This window comes from Sinohyriopsis cumingii, chromosome 3 (assembly GCF_028554795.1).
Source record: "Sinohyriopsis cumingii isolate HCF-2022 chromosome 3, ASM2855479v2, whole genome shotgun sequence".
Classification (NCBI taxonomy): domain Eukaryota; kingdom Metazoa; phylum Mollusca; class Bivalvia; order Unionida; family Unionidae; genus Sinohyriopsis; species Sinohyriopsis cumingii.
Window position 1 is genome coordinate 149,724,690 of NC_142963.1, and position 17,840 is coordinate 149,742,529.

General features: G+C 38.6%; 2 protein-coding genes across 2 annotated transcripts in view; both read left to right on the top strand.

Moving 5' to 3' along the window:
- The window catches only part of LOC149804137 (uncharacterized), a 184,798-nt gene that overhangs the window by 88,139 nt on the left and 78,819 nt on the right, over positions 1-17,840 (top strand). The gene's annotated exons all lie outside the window — the stretch shown is intronic.
- LOC149804142 (uncharacterized) lies at positions 10,152-16,358 on the top strand. The gene is made up of 3 exons (XM_089951486.1): positions 10,152-10,163; positions 10,429-10,474; positions 15,445-16,358. The coding sequence occupies exons 2-3, from the start codon at positions 10,429-10,431 to the stop codon at positions 16,341-16,343; spliced, it is 945 nt and encodes a 314-aa protein (XP_089807612.1). The 5' UTR covers positions 10,152-10,163; the 3' UTR covers positions 16,344-16,358.

Below are 17,840 nucleotides of genomic sequence, written 5' to 3' on the forward strand. Positions count from 1 at the left end.
CCTAGTAATAAATATTTGCCCTCAACGGGTAAAACAAGCACTGTGCCGACTGTCACGGGTCCTGAGACTAAGTCTGATGACAAATGTACACAATGGAGATGAACATTAACAAAGCCGCACTCTACTCCCTGAATAAGAGCACTCTCGTTAGAAGAAGAATTCTCAGAAAAAGGCAAGTACATGACAATAAAAGACTCTGAGAAGTTCCTGTGTCCCTAAAATTTTAATAGGGATAGGATTGACGGAATCATCCAAGAGTGACATAGAACCCTTCGATATGAACGGTTTATAATTCTCCATAATACAATCAGACTGGGGTTTATTGTTGTTGTTGTTGTAGGGTTTAGCGCCATTTTTCAGCACACGATAGGCTATACATGGCGGCCAGTATTAATGGTGGAGGAAGAACCCGGGAAAACCCCGAAAAAAACCACCGACCCACGAGAAGCTACTGGCAAGCTTTCTCACATACCCACATTAGCCGAATCCGAGACTCGAACCCACGCAGACAGAGGTGAGATGGCAGTGATCCGTAACGGAGAGCGCTTTAGACCACTCGGCCACTCGGGGCCCCGACTGGGGTTTATTAGACCCAACAAATATATTGCTTTCAATACATAATCGTGACCTTGACCTCTTAGAAATAAGAGCATTTGGAATAGGTCTGTCTTGATACTGATGCCTATTTTTCATATTGTAGCAATCAGAAATAACGTGTCCTTTTTTACTTGCAATAGGTACACGTAGGAAGAAACAAGCATCTCGAATTAAGCTTATCAGAAGCTTGATTTTTAGAAGTTGTGCCAGTTTGAGTTTTAGAAGGGCTTGTATTAGACTGATATACTTTTCTGCCAGAAGACTGTTGAGTAGAAGTCTTATTTACAAAAAGAACCTTATAAGTTAAAAAATACTCATCAGCAGCACGAGCAGCATTTTCCAAGATTTCAATCTGACGCTCGTCAAGATAAGACTTAATGTCACTATGGATACAGGTTTTGAAATCTTGAAGTAATACAAGCTGTTTGAGACTTTCATAATCTTGTTCAACTTTCTTGGCTATACACCATCTATCAAATAACTGCTCTTTGTCTCTAGCGAATTCGACATGAGTTTGTCCAGCTTCTTTTCTATAATTTCTGAACGTTTGCTGATAAGCTTCAGGGATTATCTCATAAACCCTTATGTTACCACTTTGGTGAACTGACAGTGAATTGAAATATCACTAGCCTTACCAGTGAGTACACATTTTAATAATTGAGTCCAATGCTCCCTTGACCATTTCAAATTTTCAGCAACAATTTTAAAACGTGATCATGTTTACATATAAAAATATCACGTAGCCCCAGTATGACCTCAATAAAAACCAATCATTTTACTCCGAGAAAAAAGTATTTTACTTCGCTAAAACGATTAATAAGCCTAGGGTCACGTATTCAATACAGCCGCTATCTCGCTCTTATTTTTCCCAAATAAATAATAAAAAATCAGGTCAACCTTGCGTGTTTACAGAAATAAACAGAGTCAAACTATTTTCTGGAAAAAGTACGAGTGTGAAGTGTCGAATTTTGAATTACAGAAAATTTTAAAGTTGAATGCATTTAGCAATTAAAGTCTTATCGCAGTTAAGCCAGAAAAGTCTTTGTGAAAGGTCACTTCGAACTTTCTTCGTTCATCTCCCCCATGTCAGTGTAAACTTCAAAGGTATAGAATTCTGATCCAGTGAAATTGACCGGGGTATCTTAACACGGTCCTCAGAAACTAAACATTTGAGCTACCAACCTTAACCGCTTGGTAGGAACCTATGTCCACTTATATTTTTTAAAGGACAATTGTCACGCACTGTCGTAGACAGATTATGAGCTGTCTAAACCTGATGAAAGAAATTATTTCTTTGGGAAAGGTTAGGGACCACCGCCTACGATTGGGTATAATAAATTAGGGCGTACACTTTAAAGCAATCTGACTTTAAAGTGACGACCCTAGTCGAAATTCTTTAGTCTGGAAATTTCCTACAAGAAGAAACTTAGTCGACTCCGTGGAGTCATAAAGATTAGTGCTTTCTACGACGCACTAGTACTGAAGGAAGGAGAAGGAAAAAAAAGCAGCGACGAGGTACGCAATTTTAGTTTCACGTAATATTCTATTATTTGATTGTTTGTTTTAGGCAAATGTGTTTGTTATGACTAGGTTTCTATATTATGCAACTTACTTTATTCAGTTTCATGGAAATATGTTGATGCTAGAGTTATTATGCAATATATTTTATTCAATTTCATTGAAAGTGTTAATGCTAGAATTGTTATGCAATTTACCTTTTCAATTATACAGTTGTTAGTTCATTGGTAGAATTGACTGCATGTGATCCAAACGTTCATATGTATAGGATTTCATATGATTATATGAAATTACTTCCTCTGTTGTTAGGACGATATATATCATCGTGAGTTCACGATAATTTCCTAATTATATATGATTTTGTAATGCTTGGATAATCTTACAGTTAAGGAATTCCATGAGTTACATTTTGTTTGAATTTCATGCAGTAGTAATCGAACATGTATTAGCATATGTAAATTAATACTTAGTAGTCGTTCACGTGGTAATTTAAGACTTGCCGCTGGAAAGCGAGGTCAATGTCCTACCGTACTAAGTCAGAATGTACGCGGTCTGTGTATAACAAAATTCTCTGAATAACATTAAGTGAATCGTATGTGCCTCTGAACAGAAGGTATACAGTATTATGGGGTAACTTTGTCCTTTAAGGAACAGTTTCTCAGAGAAGGACGAGACAGTCTGAAGACAGGAGTACGGGAAAAGAAAGAAAGAAGGACGAGGTTAGAATAGAAGGACCAGGAAGTCCATGAAGGGGCAGAACCTAGAGTTTAGGAAGGATGAACTAGAAGACGTTGATAAACGGTCAAGTGAATGAAGGTGATGCAATCAATCGTGGACATTGCGCTCTTTTCACCTCTCGTTATGATGATGTAATAAATCCTAATTGGACACACCTGTTAAATTCTACTTATATAATCTAACTTGAATTTGAATTGTCGGTATTAATTTGTTCTGATTAAATTTAATATTTTCTTGTCAAAGGGGGCTCGTATTGTTTTATTTCTTCCCAGTATTTTCGCTCAGTTTAAATTCCATTCTTCTTTCACTCTCGCCGGGCTATAATATCAAGGGAGGTCATCCTCTGGATAACGCCAGCCAAACCCAATTAACCACCCCTCTATCTAAGAGGGCGGCGTTACAACGAGTTCCTAGTAAACAGAACTACATTATTTTGATATATAACGAAATTAAAAAATAGAAAGATTTTAAAACTTACAAACAATTAAATCAGATATAAATTAAATCAAATAAACATAACAAAAGAAATTCTTTCTCGACCAGCTGGAATGACATATTAAAAGCTCTGAATATAAAACATTATCATCATATCCATAAAATATATGTTCAGATCTTATTATATATATATATATATATATATATATATATATATATATATATATATATATATATATATATATATATATATATATAGTTCGTATGACTAATGCTGAAATGTATGTACCTGTGTATTCAATATTGTTCAGTATGTCACACATAATCATTCATGGTACATATGTATTAATGAGTGTGCGACGATATCGTGTTATGTGCATGGTCTTGTATTTTTATAATGTGTAACTTTTATATATTTTTAACATAACCGATTACAAAAACTGAGGACCACATGGCAGATGGGTCAGCCTTGACCTAATGTGTTATCCTCGTTAAAGAAAGCTTATTATTATCATTATTATTATTATTAACCACTGACCTACCGGAAGCTACTGACAAGCTTGTCCACATATCCCTAGCCAGATGCTCGAACCCAGACAAGCTTGTCCACATATCCCTAGCCAGATGCTCGAACCCAGACAAGCTTGTCCACATGTCCCTAGCCAGATGCTCGAACCCAGACAAGCTTGTCCACATGTCCCTAGCCAGATGCTCGAACCCAGACAAGCTTGTCCACATGTCCCTAGCCAGATGCTCGAACCCAGACAAGCTTGTCCACATGTCCCTAGCCAGATGCTCGAACCCAGACAAGCTTGTCCACATGTCCCTAGCCAGATGCTCGAACCCAGACAAGCTTGTCCACATGTCCCTAGCCAGATGCTCGAACCCAGACAAGCTTGTCCACATGTCCCTAGCCAGATGCTCGAACCCAGACAAGCTTGTCCACATATCCCTAGCCAGATGCTCGAACCCAGACAAACTTGTCCACATGTCCCTAGCAGATGCTCGAACCCAGACAAGCTTGTCCACATGTCCCTAGCAGATGCTCGAACCCAGACAAGCTTGTCCACATGTCCCTAGCCAGATGCTCGAACCCAGACAAGCTTGTCCACATGTCCCTAGCCAGATGCTCGAACCCAGACAAGCTTGTCCACATGTCCCTAGCCAGATGCTCGAACCCAGACAAGCTTGTCCACATGTCCCTAGCCAGATGCTCGAACCCAGACAAGCTTGTCCACATGTCCCTAGCCAGATGCTCGAACCCAGACAAGCTTGTCCACATGTCCCTAGCCAGATGCTCGAACCCAGACAAGCTTGTCCACATGTCCCTAGCCAGATGCTCGAACCCAGACAAGCTTGTCCACGTGTCCCTAGCCAGATGCTCGAACCCAGACAAGCTTGTCCACATGTCCCTAGCCAGATGCTCGAACCCAGACAAGCTTGTCCACATGTCCCTAGCCAGATGCTCGAACCCAGACAAGCTTGTCCACATGTCCCTAGCCAGATGCTCGAACCCAGACAAGCTTGTCCACATGTCCCTAGCCAGATGCTCGAACCCAGACAAGCTTGTCCACATGTCCCTAGCCAGATGCTCGAACCCAGACAAGCTTGTCCACATGTCCCGAGCCAGATGCTCGAACCCAGACAAGCTTGTCCACATGTCCCTAGCCAGATGCTCGAACCCAGACAAGCTTGTCCACATGTCCCTAGCCAGATGCTCGAACCCAGACAAGCTTGTCCACATGTCCCTAGCCAGATGCTCGAACCCAGACAAGCTTGTCCACATATCCCTAGCCAGATGCTCGAACCCAGACAAACTTGTCCACATGTCCCTAGCAGATGCTCGAACCCAGACAAGCTTGTCCACATGTCCCTAGCAGATGCTCGAACCCAGACAAGCTTGTCCACATGTCCCTAGCCAGATGCTCGAACCCAGACAAGCTTGTCCACATGTCCCTAGCCAGATGCTCGAACCCAGACAAGCTTGTCCACATGTCCCTAGCCAGATGCTCGAACCCAGACAAGCTTGTCCACATGTCCCTAGCCAGATGCTCGAACCCAGACAAGCTTGTCCACATGTCCCTAGCCAGATGCTCGAACCCAGACAAGCTTGTCCACATATCCCTAGCCAGATGCTCGAACCCAGACAAGCTTGTCCACATATCCCTAGCCAGATGCTCGAACCCAGACAAGCTTGTCCACATGTCCCTAGCCAGATGCTCGAACCCAGACAAGCTTGTCCACATATCCCTAGCCAGATGCTCGAACCCAGACAAGCTTGTCCACATGTCCCTAGCAGATGCTCGAACCCAGACAAGCTTGTCCACATGTCCCTAGCAGATGCTCGAACCCAGACAAGCTTGTCCACATGTCCCTAGCCAGATGCTCGAACCCAGACAAGCTTGTCCACATGTCCCTAGCCAGATGCTCGAACCCAGACAAGCTTGTCCACATGTCCCTAGCCAGATGCTCGAACCCAGACAAGCTTGTCCACATGTCCCTAGCCAGATGCTCGAACCCAGACAAGCTTGTCCACATGTCCCTAGCCAGATGCTCGAACCCAGACAAGCTTGTCCACATGTCCCTAGCCAGATGCTCGAACCCAGACAAGCTTGTCCACATATCCCTAGCCAGATGCTCGAACCCAGACAAGCTTGTCCACATGTCCCTAGCCAGATGCTCGAACCCAAGCGGACAGAGATGAGATGGTAGTGACTGGTAAAGGCGACAGCCTTGGACTACTTTGACCCCCGGGCCCCCGGGCCCCCGGGCCCCCAACATAGGAAGGAATTATATAAATCTATCTATGTATCTTACATTAAGATAGAAGAAGAGTCTGAGAACGCTGGGTTTCATTTGATAGGCGAGTTATTTACCTGATAAGACGTTATGTGTGTGTGTGTGTGTGTGTGTGTGTGTGTGTGTGAGAGAGAGAGAGAGAGAGAGAGAGAGAAATAATCTGTGCAAAATGTATAAGTTTTCCCTTCATTTCATATAACACACTTGTCTGTTGATTTAATTGCAATCTCAATGGCATAATAATTTAACATCTTAAAATAACTGCATCTCTAAAGCTTTTTCAGACCTTTTTTCTTTTTGTTTCTGTGATTGATTTCTCGTGTTGTTTTATATTTTGTTTTGTTTCTTTGTTTTGGTGTTTTTTCTCTTTTATTTGGGGCTTTTTAGGCGAGGCAACTCTGCAAACTATGGTGGATAAAGATGGCTTAAATCGAATCAAGATCTTGATGACATTTGTCATTGAACCGAGATCTAGAAACGTCCTATATTATAAAATAACAGTGTTGAAATCAATCACTAATAGAGGGGATGTATGTTTCATGTAGACCGTAGCGACTTAATCAAAGCTTTTTAAAAAAATTGCATTTGTTATTTTCAGTCTGTTTGTTGGGGGGGGGGGGGGGCGGGGCGGGTTATGTTATTCGTTTGCTTGTTTGTTGGGGTGGCACATTTATGAACAAGTGGCAAATATTAATTAAAGTGATGGATTATGGAAGGTTATAAAGTATAGATATCAAGGCTTTCATTGACTATCTCAAAGTTACATGGATCATAGGACTGTGGTTTTTAAAAAAAGGCGCAAACTGTTGATTGCTATTTATTTCATGTAGGCTAATTTCAGCTACAGTCAGAATGAAATATTGGAGAAGCTCTTAGTTTGACAATTATTGCAGCAAGATTTTATTTTGTGCAAGATCTTTGTTGATGAAGGTGGCTGTTATATCATACTTGATTGAACAAAATAAACATTGTCTGACTGTTAGTGACACTAAAATGGACACATATATAATATTGACAGAAAAATACACTAGTATATAATATTGACAGAAAAAGACACTAGTATCTAATATTGACAGAAAAAGACACTAGTATCTAATATTGACAGAAAAAGACACTAGTACCTAATATTGACAGAAAAAGACACTAGTACCTAATACTGACAGAAAAAGACACTAGTATCTAATATTGACAGAAAAAGACACTAGTACCTAATATTGACAGAAAAATACACTAGTATATAATATTGACAGAAAAAGACACTAGTATCTAATATTGACAGAAAAAGACACTAGTATCTAATATTGACAGAAAAAGACACTAGTACCTAATATTGACAGAAAAAGACACTAGTACCTAATACTGACAGAAAAAGACACTAGTACCTAATATTGACAGAAAAAAAGACACTTGTATCTAATATTGACAGAAAAATAAACTAGAATATAATATTGACCAAAAAACACAATTGTATCTAATATTGACAACAAAAGACACTAGAATATACTTTTTAAGAAAAAAGACACTTGTGTCTAATATTGACAGAAAAAGACACTTATTGACAGAAAAAATACACTGGTATATAATACTGACAGAAAAAGTTGTTGTTGTTGTTGTTGTTGTTGTTGTTATAGGGTTTAACGCCATTTTTAAGCACAAGATAGGCTATACATGGCGGCCAGTATTAATGGTGGAGGAAGAACCCGGGAAAACCCCGGAAAGAACCACCAACCCACGAGAAGCTACCGGCAAGCTGGACAGAAAAAGACACTTGTATCTATTATTGACATAAAAAAGGCACTTGTATCTAATATTGGCAGAATAATTTTGGTAGCAACTATTGACAATTATTTCACAACTCATGCTTCAGTAATATTTTTGTGCCAGCTTCTTGATAAAGAATAACTTAGACTGGATACAATCCTGTTTTGAGTTGACAATACAGTATTTGTCATACATATACACTCATTTCTGTGTGAAACATCTTAGTGAATATTAACCTTCATTACTTGATATAAAAAAAAGTCATTGCCTTTGGGCAGAGTTTCCTCTCAAAATAAAAACACTAGTTCAGGGTTGCGTTACTCGTTGAAGTTGAAGGAACTGCAGTAAAACGTCGAGATTCTCGAAGCCGTTTATCCGGATAATTTACTAGTAAGGACTACTACCGTGTCCCCATAATTGTTTTATTTCTTACAATGCATGCGTATCTGTAAATAAAACATGTTTGACGAACAAGACGCCTACATGGAACAGAGCAACATAAATCAAAAGCAAACACATCGAATGTATCCAATGTTCTATTTAAATTTATATTCTTTTTATAAGCCAAACTTCGATCAATCGGACACAGTCTATGCCGGCCACCCCACCCCACCCCACCCCACCCCCACCACAATCCGGATGATCAATATTTTTCTCTCTATGGATAACTATGCAGGAAATGGTCTTTTCAAGCGCAAGACCACTATCAACATCTGATTGGTAAAACCCTGGGATGAAGCCGGTAATGAAACTATGAAATAAAGTGCTTAGTGATAAACATTGATAATGTTACAAAAGTTCCCAAAATAATTTATTTCATTCTAAAGTCATATTTAAAAAAATAATTTCCGTACTTTTTTATTATCATAATAAATTTGGGAAAATTTTTAAAAAGAAATATTGCAAAGTTTATCATATGAAACTTGAATAACAAAGATGGCTATTTTCTTAATTTTCTTTTCTTTCTCTTTTTTTTTTTTCTTTTTTTGGCAAACGCATAGAGTACAAAATATGACTAGCAAACGCGTAATGTATCCGAGCTGTGAAACCGGTGTAACCTCCCTCATTTTGTATAATTGTCAAATAATCCTTGTCTCAGTTTTTATGTTGGTTTTCTTGAGACTAGGTCAGCGAGTAGTCCTATGATTTGACATCATTCAGAAGATGAGCGCTGCATAGATAACACACGACAGCCCTATATTTTCGGTTTAAAGGTGTGTATGAGAATAATGGTTGTCGATAGATGATGACCTTTCTTCGCAATCATTTAAAAGCCGTACAAGAGGTTATCAGTTGAATGGACCGGCTGCCGTTTGTATAAAGAAAACATACATCCACTTTACACCAAGGTACAGCAGCACCTTCTTATATAGTCCTAACTTCCACCACCTTCTCTCTCTCTCTCTCTCTCTCTGACACACACATACACGCACGCATACACACACGCAAACACATGCTTATGTATAAAACTAGTCCCTTTTTTAGAATCAGGGTATCAAACAGTTCCCAGCATATAGTCATGCAATTTAACGATGAATGCGGGTTTTCATATAATGAAAGAGGAACTGTTTAGCTCGCATTTAAGTGCCTTTGAAGGATTAGGTGATATTTTTATGTGATATTCTTAAGTAATTTAAGGATTAGGGTGATATTTTTATGTGATATCCTTAAGTAATTTAAGGATTAGCGTGATATTTTTATGTGATATCCTTAAGTAATTTTAAACACTTTACTGCAGCGAACATAAGTTACATCTACTCTCGCTATACCACCATTTTACTAAGCATGCTACATGTAGTGCATTAACATTATATGGATTTTCACTTAGCCTCATTATTTCTACGGTATTTCGCTCAGAATGTGAACGTTTTGGACTTCTTATAGGACTTGAAATAGTCTGAGGGGAAGTGGAAGCAAAAGCGAAGAAAATACACACACACACACACACACACACACACACACGCACACACACATACGACAGCACAGCAGAACTTGCCACACCATGCTTCACAACACAGCACAACACAATGCATTTCTTGTAATGAATAGGCAACCACGTGTTGTTTTCAATGACAGCTGTTGAAATCAATTCCGCAACCAGAAATGCCAAACCAGTACACAGTTGTACTATGAAATATATTTCTGGTTTCTGATTTTACAAATCATCGTTTCAATGGTATGACGAAAACAAAAATATATGACTTCTATGCGGATATTCTCTGTACTTATCATACTAAATTATATCAGTGATCTTTGACCTGTTCTTTAGTTTAGTATAAACACATTTTTTGATTAGCAGGAATTACATACAGTCGGTAAGAAATGAGGAATTTAGGATAAGAACAGTAACCAGAGGCGGATGGTTTTTTTCTTCTTCTTTGTTTTTTGTTGTCTTTTTGTCCTGCCAATTCGTTTCTTTATCGATATGTAGTCCACCTCCCCATTTGCTTCAGCTTCTAATATATTTTCTCCCACTATTTCTGGTTATCAGATTTTTTTTATTTTTTAAATTTAAAAGCCCATTGAATGTGTTGCCTATATACTACACGCATGCTTTGCAACTATAAATTCCATTTTCAGATGTTTACCTTGTTTATAATCACGTACATCTTCGGAATTGTAACTGGTAAGTAATTCCAATTTATTTTACGAATTAAAACTGTACATACCAGAGGCGTAGCTATGATATTTTGCGCCCGGGGACGAACTATAAAATTGGCGCCCCAGCCCCCTCCCTGTTTAATCACATTTTTGAATATTACCCTTGTTTACTTATTATAATGTAACGTTGTAAACCTCATTTTGGCGCCCCTGTACCTTGGCGCCCGGGGACATATGTACCCCCCTGCCCCCCCCCCCCCAGCTACGCCTCTGGTACATACATACATACATACATACATACATACATACATGCATGCATGCATACATACATACATACATACATACATACTTGATTACTCCCATCCGTCCATATATTCCTATATACATAAATACATGCTAAGTAACATACAGGCAGGCAAACCAAAATCCAAACAGACAGAAAAAATGTACATATAGGATGGTAGTCAGACTGATTGATTGATAAAAAGGCATGAGGGAAGTGTCATCGTAATTGCGTGCTATTTTCCTGCAAGATCAATTGATCCAAAGAAACTGACTGATTGATATGCCTCTGCTGTTATTTGGGTGGGATGCGGTGTAATGTTTATATTTGTTTATTTTTATTTGAAACTGCAGTACCTGCTAGATATCGTATTCCTTTTATTAATGAAAGTCATATATATATATATATATATATATATATATATATATATATATATATATATATATATATATATATATATATATCAGAAAAATATCCATGTTTTATTCTTTCAAGCACTTTCGCATCATCTTTATGGAAACTATTCAGGTGAATACATCATTCCTTTACTACTGGTGAAGCATGGATATTTTTCTGATCTTCTTTTACGCTAACTAATTTTCCTATGTATTATCAAACACATGGGCAGATGTCCATATGCTTTCTGTGGTTCAGTGGTTCTTACCGGTTTTCACCCGGGTTCTTCCTCCACCAGTCATACTGCCCGCCATATAAGTAGTAGGTGAACGTTCTAGTACAAAATATGTTATTTGATGTCGTTGAACGTATTTTGTAATTTGATCCTTGCACTAAATATTAAACTTGATGTCATTGCGCTTATTTTGTAATCCGGTCCTAGCACATGATAATTGATAAAATCGTATCCACTATATATCGACACCGCTTTGTTTTCGAAGCCCACAGAAGAATCATCACCATCGGGCAAGTTGAGGAACATCTTAACGGAAACAAGCTCGTTAATCGCCTCGAAAATTTAGAATTAGTTACACCGCATGAGAATACTCGTCGTGGACAAGGTGGTGATAGAAATTTAAGTCACGTACGTCTTGTAGTCATGACACCGGGCATTGGGCTAAATATGATTCGATCTCTCAGGCATCCATATCATTGAAAATTCATTGGCAGGCCATAAAATTTGTTCCTAATGGACTGCAACGATCTGCTCTTTCCAGACAATTTAATGTCCGATTCACAATTCGATATCTTGAATCCGTCGACAATTTTGTATCGCAAGCTTTCTCAAACCGTATGGGTATGGATATGGGTGACAGTCCCACTATGATATCGCCGATGGCTCGAAGCTCTCTGATCAAATCGATCATTCCAAATTTGGCGCCTCTCAAATACGATCGGATTTTCTTTAGAATGTTACTGTACAAAAGTAAGCGTATCTGGCGTTATGGTTTTTTTTTCCCTCCATTTTGGGTCCCAAAGTTTTCAGCATGGTCTGCATCACTAAAACAGCTCCGATTAAAATCAACATGAGTGCATATAATACCCGCCGATAATGTATGTACGTTTTTCTGTACACATAAACTTTCCGATGGTAATAATTATAAAATCCACTAACTCCTCCCGATCTTCCGGGGAGAGATTCTCATCGATATGGTTAAAATCGATGACCAGCTTCATCGTTACACAACTCATGTGGATGTCTCAAAGATGATTTGGTACATCGCTGGAATCTGATTTGATTCGGTAATGTAATAGCTCACACCAAATGCCTGTCCTCGATGTTTTTCGTCCTTCTGGCGTGGCGGGAGGAGCATCCTCAAAATTATTCTCTCGGATTTTTGTTCCTTAAATGAGTAAATCCGCTTATCTGGCCATGCATAATTGTTCTCCTCCAAATAATTCTAAATAATATACCGCCGCGGCCACTTATGTCTGGATTCACCCGCTTGGCCAGCAACTGCAGCACGAATATGTAATACACTTCGGCAATTTTTGTGCTTCCTTCTTAGTCGAGTTAAATTCACGGGCGGCCGCTCTTCAATCACCAGGATTTTCTTTGTCGGGCAAGGCCATCACGCCCAGGATGGTATCCTCGTCTTCATTTTCGGAACCAAAATGCCGTCAACATTTTGTTTTATAAATGTGGTCTCGTAATTTGTCATCACCTCAGACACGTTTTCGATTGACCACTTTATCCCTGCCTTCGTCATCGTTTTTAAGCGCGTAATCGTTGCTCTTGTCTTCCAACTTTATATCACTTGATGTACCCGGTTTTTAAGATACCATGTGCCTATCGTGTGGAACGTGTTCGGCATGATCACCTTGGGGGTTTATCTCGACTTATATCTGTCGTCGGACGTGTTGCTGCTCACGAACGTATTCCAAAAGTTTAGGGATGTGAGAACGAATTATTACAGATTATATCCGTGCTGGTAAAATTCCTCGCCTGTATTGTCATCACATGCCGCACTGAAAGCTATCGGGGTCACCTTGGATTTATTCACTTTCGTGAAAATTCTCTGTCTCACGATTGTTATTTAGCAGTGTAAAAGGAATCAAAATGTTTTCTCAAATGAACACAGTCTGATCAAATCATCATAGACTATTTACAAACTGGCTCATCAAAATGGGGTTATCCTGCTACGATGACAAATGATACGTTCTTGATGATGGTATTACAATTCTGGTGCATAGTCATAAATATATAGGACGAGGTGTGTAAGATCCTTTGTTAAGCAATCTCGGGGTTGATGTAAATGCAGTCAGGTGACGTTAGTGGTATTCAGCCCCAGGGGAACAGGAAAAAATGCAAGCTTTGGCACCGTTTTGACAATTAGCATGTGCTAGGACCGAATTACAAAATACGTTCAACGACATCAAATATCATTATTTGTGCTAGCACGGGCATTTCTACATACTACTCGTGTATAGCCCATCTTGCGCTGAGAAACGGAGTTAAACCCTTAACATAAAAACAAGAAGAAGAGGCTTCCTTGCAATGTGTAAATCAATGTAAGTTCATGAATCTCTTATTGTCTGGATTCTGGATATATCTTAATTTCAATTTTTTTTTTTTGTCTCTGCGTTTTAGATCTGTTGATCTCTTACACTTAAAGTTTAGTCTTATACTTGTGACCACTCTCTTGCAATGAAAGACTTATATTTAACAATTGACGGGTTTATGATCCTTTTTGCGTTTACCTGAGCACCAAATATACTTGTATACCATGTATACATACTGCTATACCTAGAATAATGAAAGTAGGTGAGAGTATTCACCTTGATTTTTATCATATCCTTATCATAAAAGACGGTTACGCTTCACAGGCATCGGTTTAATCTCAACAATATGACTGTCTAGATCATTAATCAAGACCATTTAATGCATCTTTATAAATACCACACCCTTACAACAACAAAAAGTCACTGTGACATACATTTTATAATTTTACTTGCATTTAGTTCATGTTCATGTTTTCGTTTGATTTTCTTTTATTTCTGATTTTTATTACCTTCTGTATACATACAGTTAAGCTTGGAATCATGAAACATGGTGAAGGTAAAAGCTTGATGAGTGCTATACCCTGGTGAGCAATGTGGGTCACTGCGAAAATATTTTCCTCTTCAATGACTTTAGTTCTTGATTCTGTTGTAAGACCCAAACCTATGACAGTTCAGCAAGACCAGATGGTTCATACTTCAACTTTTGAAACACTTTCTTCATACACCTTCATACACCTCTAAATATACTGCTAAACAGTTCATTAAAGTTTTGGGAAACTGGCTATATCCCGCAGTGTTGGCAAGAAGCAACAACGATAATAATACCTAAATCTGGAAAGGTTGGAAAACCATGGAATCGATGATAACCAATAGACTGCTCTGGTATCTAGAATCCAACAGCCTATTGTCTGACGTTCAGTGTGGATTCAGATAACAGAGAAGCGTAATAGGCCATTTTGTCACACTTTAAACTTTTATTAGAGATGCTTTCATAAAGAAAAAACATTCAGTTGCTTTTACGACTTTGAGAAAGCTTAACGACACCTCACAGAAAAACGGTATAATGAATAACCAATTCAATCTAGGTCTTGGGGAACGCCTACCTAACTTTATCTCCAATTTTATAAAGATAGAAGCTTTAAAGTAAGTAGCACCCTGTGTGAAAGCTATCCACAGGAGATGAGTGTACCTCAGAACAGCCTATTACCAGTCACCCTAACATCAAACTTAATAACATTGTGAAATGTCTTAAAAGAAGAACTGACTGCTCGTTGTATGTTGACTTCTTAATTTGCTCTGCTAGAGATCGAAAAGTATGTATACTATTTGAAAGTTAAGTACAGATTGGCATAGGCAAAATTCAGAGATGGGCAGAAGGAAACGGTTTCAAAGTTTCGAAATCAAGACATAACTGTATGCATTTTTGCCGATTACTTCGTATTCAAGATGACCCAAAGGTCATACAGTACGATGATTGTCTTATTCTTCTTGTGAAAGATAGCACATTGTTGGCGTTATTTTCGATCTTAAATTAACTTTTAGTCGACATATTAGATATGCCAGAAACAAATGTAATAGAAGACGTGGAGTATTTGCAAACACAAACTGGAGAGCTGATCGGACAGTTTTGCTCCTGTTATACAGGTCACTGGTAAGGTCGTTCTTGACTGTGAGTCGATTGTGTACGGATCAGCTCAGATCTTACCTGCAGATGATCCTATATTATTTACACTCAGATTTACTTTCTTCTTCAGCCAAATTGCTCTGGTACTGGGATCATGAACCACATCACGTAAATATCAACTATGTCCTGATTCAAAAATTTGATTACATCGACCAAACAGCTCAGTTCGGAATCGGCGAGGATGACTCACTGTCCATTCAACAGGACCCGACCAATCCAAGTCAATACGTCCTCAGCGTCTTCTACCGGCAAGGCACATTTTCAGACCACGATCACAACGGTAACAAATGTACTAGTCATACAAAATGCCAAAGAGGAGCTCAGTTTTACATAAATCCAAGGAGTATTAGACAAGAGGCACCGACACACTTGTTCACCGACATGACGCTTGAGTACGAAATCTACTTCAATCATAGCTTTCAATGGCATAACGGTGGGAAACTCCCGGGTCTCTGGGGAGGGTTCAGAAACTGCTCAGACGGAAGGCATGACCACTGCTTTTCAACACGGCTGATGTGGCGAAATGGAGGTCAAGGCGAGGTGTACGCCTACGTACCACAAGAACAAAAGATCGGTACAACTTTTGACAGCTGGTGTGCTTCTCTTAAGCACAGAGAGATCTACCATAAGATTGAATGTCCTGGCGATTATGGTGTAGAGATAGGCACGGGCGCATTCAGTTTTTCCACAGGGAAGTGGATAAAAATTACACAACATGTCCATTTGAACAATCCGCACGGATATGGCAGCGTAACACTTTGGGTGAATGACCACGCTGAGATTCATATGAACGACATTGTCATGAGGAACCAGTTTAACTTTGGAATTCAAGGAATTTTCTTCTCCACGTTTTATGGCGGACACGATCACGACTGGGCATGCCCGGCGGACACAACCACCCTATATAGAAACTTCCGGTTATATACTGACACTCCGCCACTTGTTCCCAGCCAGCTTCTTGTTGGTTAATTTCTTAATTTGTTTATTTCATATGGAAATCCTTGGTAATATTAAACAAGAAAGATTAAAGATTAGTGTTTGATTATTATTGGTCAAAAGGTGTCATTTTTTTAAAAGTCCATTACACGGAGTGGTATTTAGCTACAGAGAGAGAGAGAGAGAGAGAGAGAGTTCCACTACAATATCTCCTATCGAGTAATCAGCCTAGCGAAATCTCACATGGATTTATCGGTGTAGTGAAAATTTTCATGGAGTAATAGGTCTTGCGAAATCTCCCAGTGAGTAATTGGTCTAGTGAAATCTCCCATTAAATATTCGATGTAGTGGAACATCCCATGGAGTAATCGATGTAGTGTAATCTTCCATGCAGTAATCTTTCTAGTGATAACCCCCATGTAGTAATCGGTGTAGTACAACCTCCTATGCAGTAATCGGTCTAATGAAATCTACTATGGAGAAACCGGTCTAATCAAATCTCCCATGGAGTAATCGCTCTTGTTAAATATTCCCTGTAGTAATCGGTCTAGTAAAAACTCCAGCGGAGTAATCGGTCTAATTGAATCTCCCATGGAGTAATCGGTCTAGTGAAATCTCCCATGGAGTAGTCAGTGTAGTGAAAACTCCCATGGAGTAATCGATATATATATATATATATATATATATATATATATATATATATATATATATATATATATATATATATAATGACCGAAAATCTTTAAGTAAATGTGAATTCGAAATTATTTAAACCTTGAACAACTTCAAGACCAGCTTTGTGTTCTTTGTAAAGTACTACCATATTTTCCAAAGGCAACATACTTATCCATATTACGTGAGATACATAGATATTGTTTGCAGAAGAAGTCTTGAACACTTTCAATACATGACTCTGAACACGCGAGGCCGCAGCTTTCAGAACCATAAGATAATATAGGTTTTACCATAGTGTCAAATATTTAAAAGGCATCTATACAATACAACTAGTCAAATTTCCTTTGGTAATAAAAGATAGTTTTACATATTTAGGTTTTAAAATACGTAATTGAAAGAAGAGAAAGCATCAATTTTATTCTTACTTAAGTTACGAAGTAAAACTTTAACAGACACTTACTGTAAACTGAATTCATTCCGAAATAATCCTTAATTTTGCAAAAAAGTAAAGAATGAGCCGAACGAATTCGAATAGTCTAGAAAGTCCATAATGATCCAATCAGAATGTTTTTGACTGAGTTCTTAATAATTCCAAACTAGTGCACTGAGTCAAATGTCAGTCAGCACTTAGTAACTCCAGCGAAGGGTCATGAAAGGGTAGATAAAATATTCAAAATAATTCCTCTCAAATTATTTCTGAACACCGCTTTAAATGATTCCGCTGAATGATTTTAACACAAGAATTATTAAAAGAACGTTTTACGAAACTCCTAAAGAACATTTTTCACTTGACCTAGATGTGAATCATTTGTAATGGAAACTTACATCTAATTGCAGCAAGGTTAGTTCATAAAT

Coding starts and splice junctions, on each gene's coding strand:
- LOC149804142 (XM_089951486.1), top strand. CDS start 10,429: ATGTTTACCTTGTTTATAATCACGTACATCTTCGGAATTGTAACTG. Junction 10,475..15,444: donor CATCTTCGGAATTGTAACTG/GTAAGTAATTCC, acceptor TTTCTTCTTCAG/CCAAATTGCTCTGGTACTGG.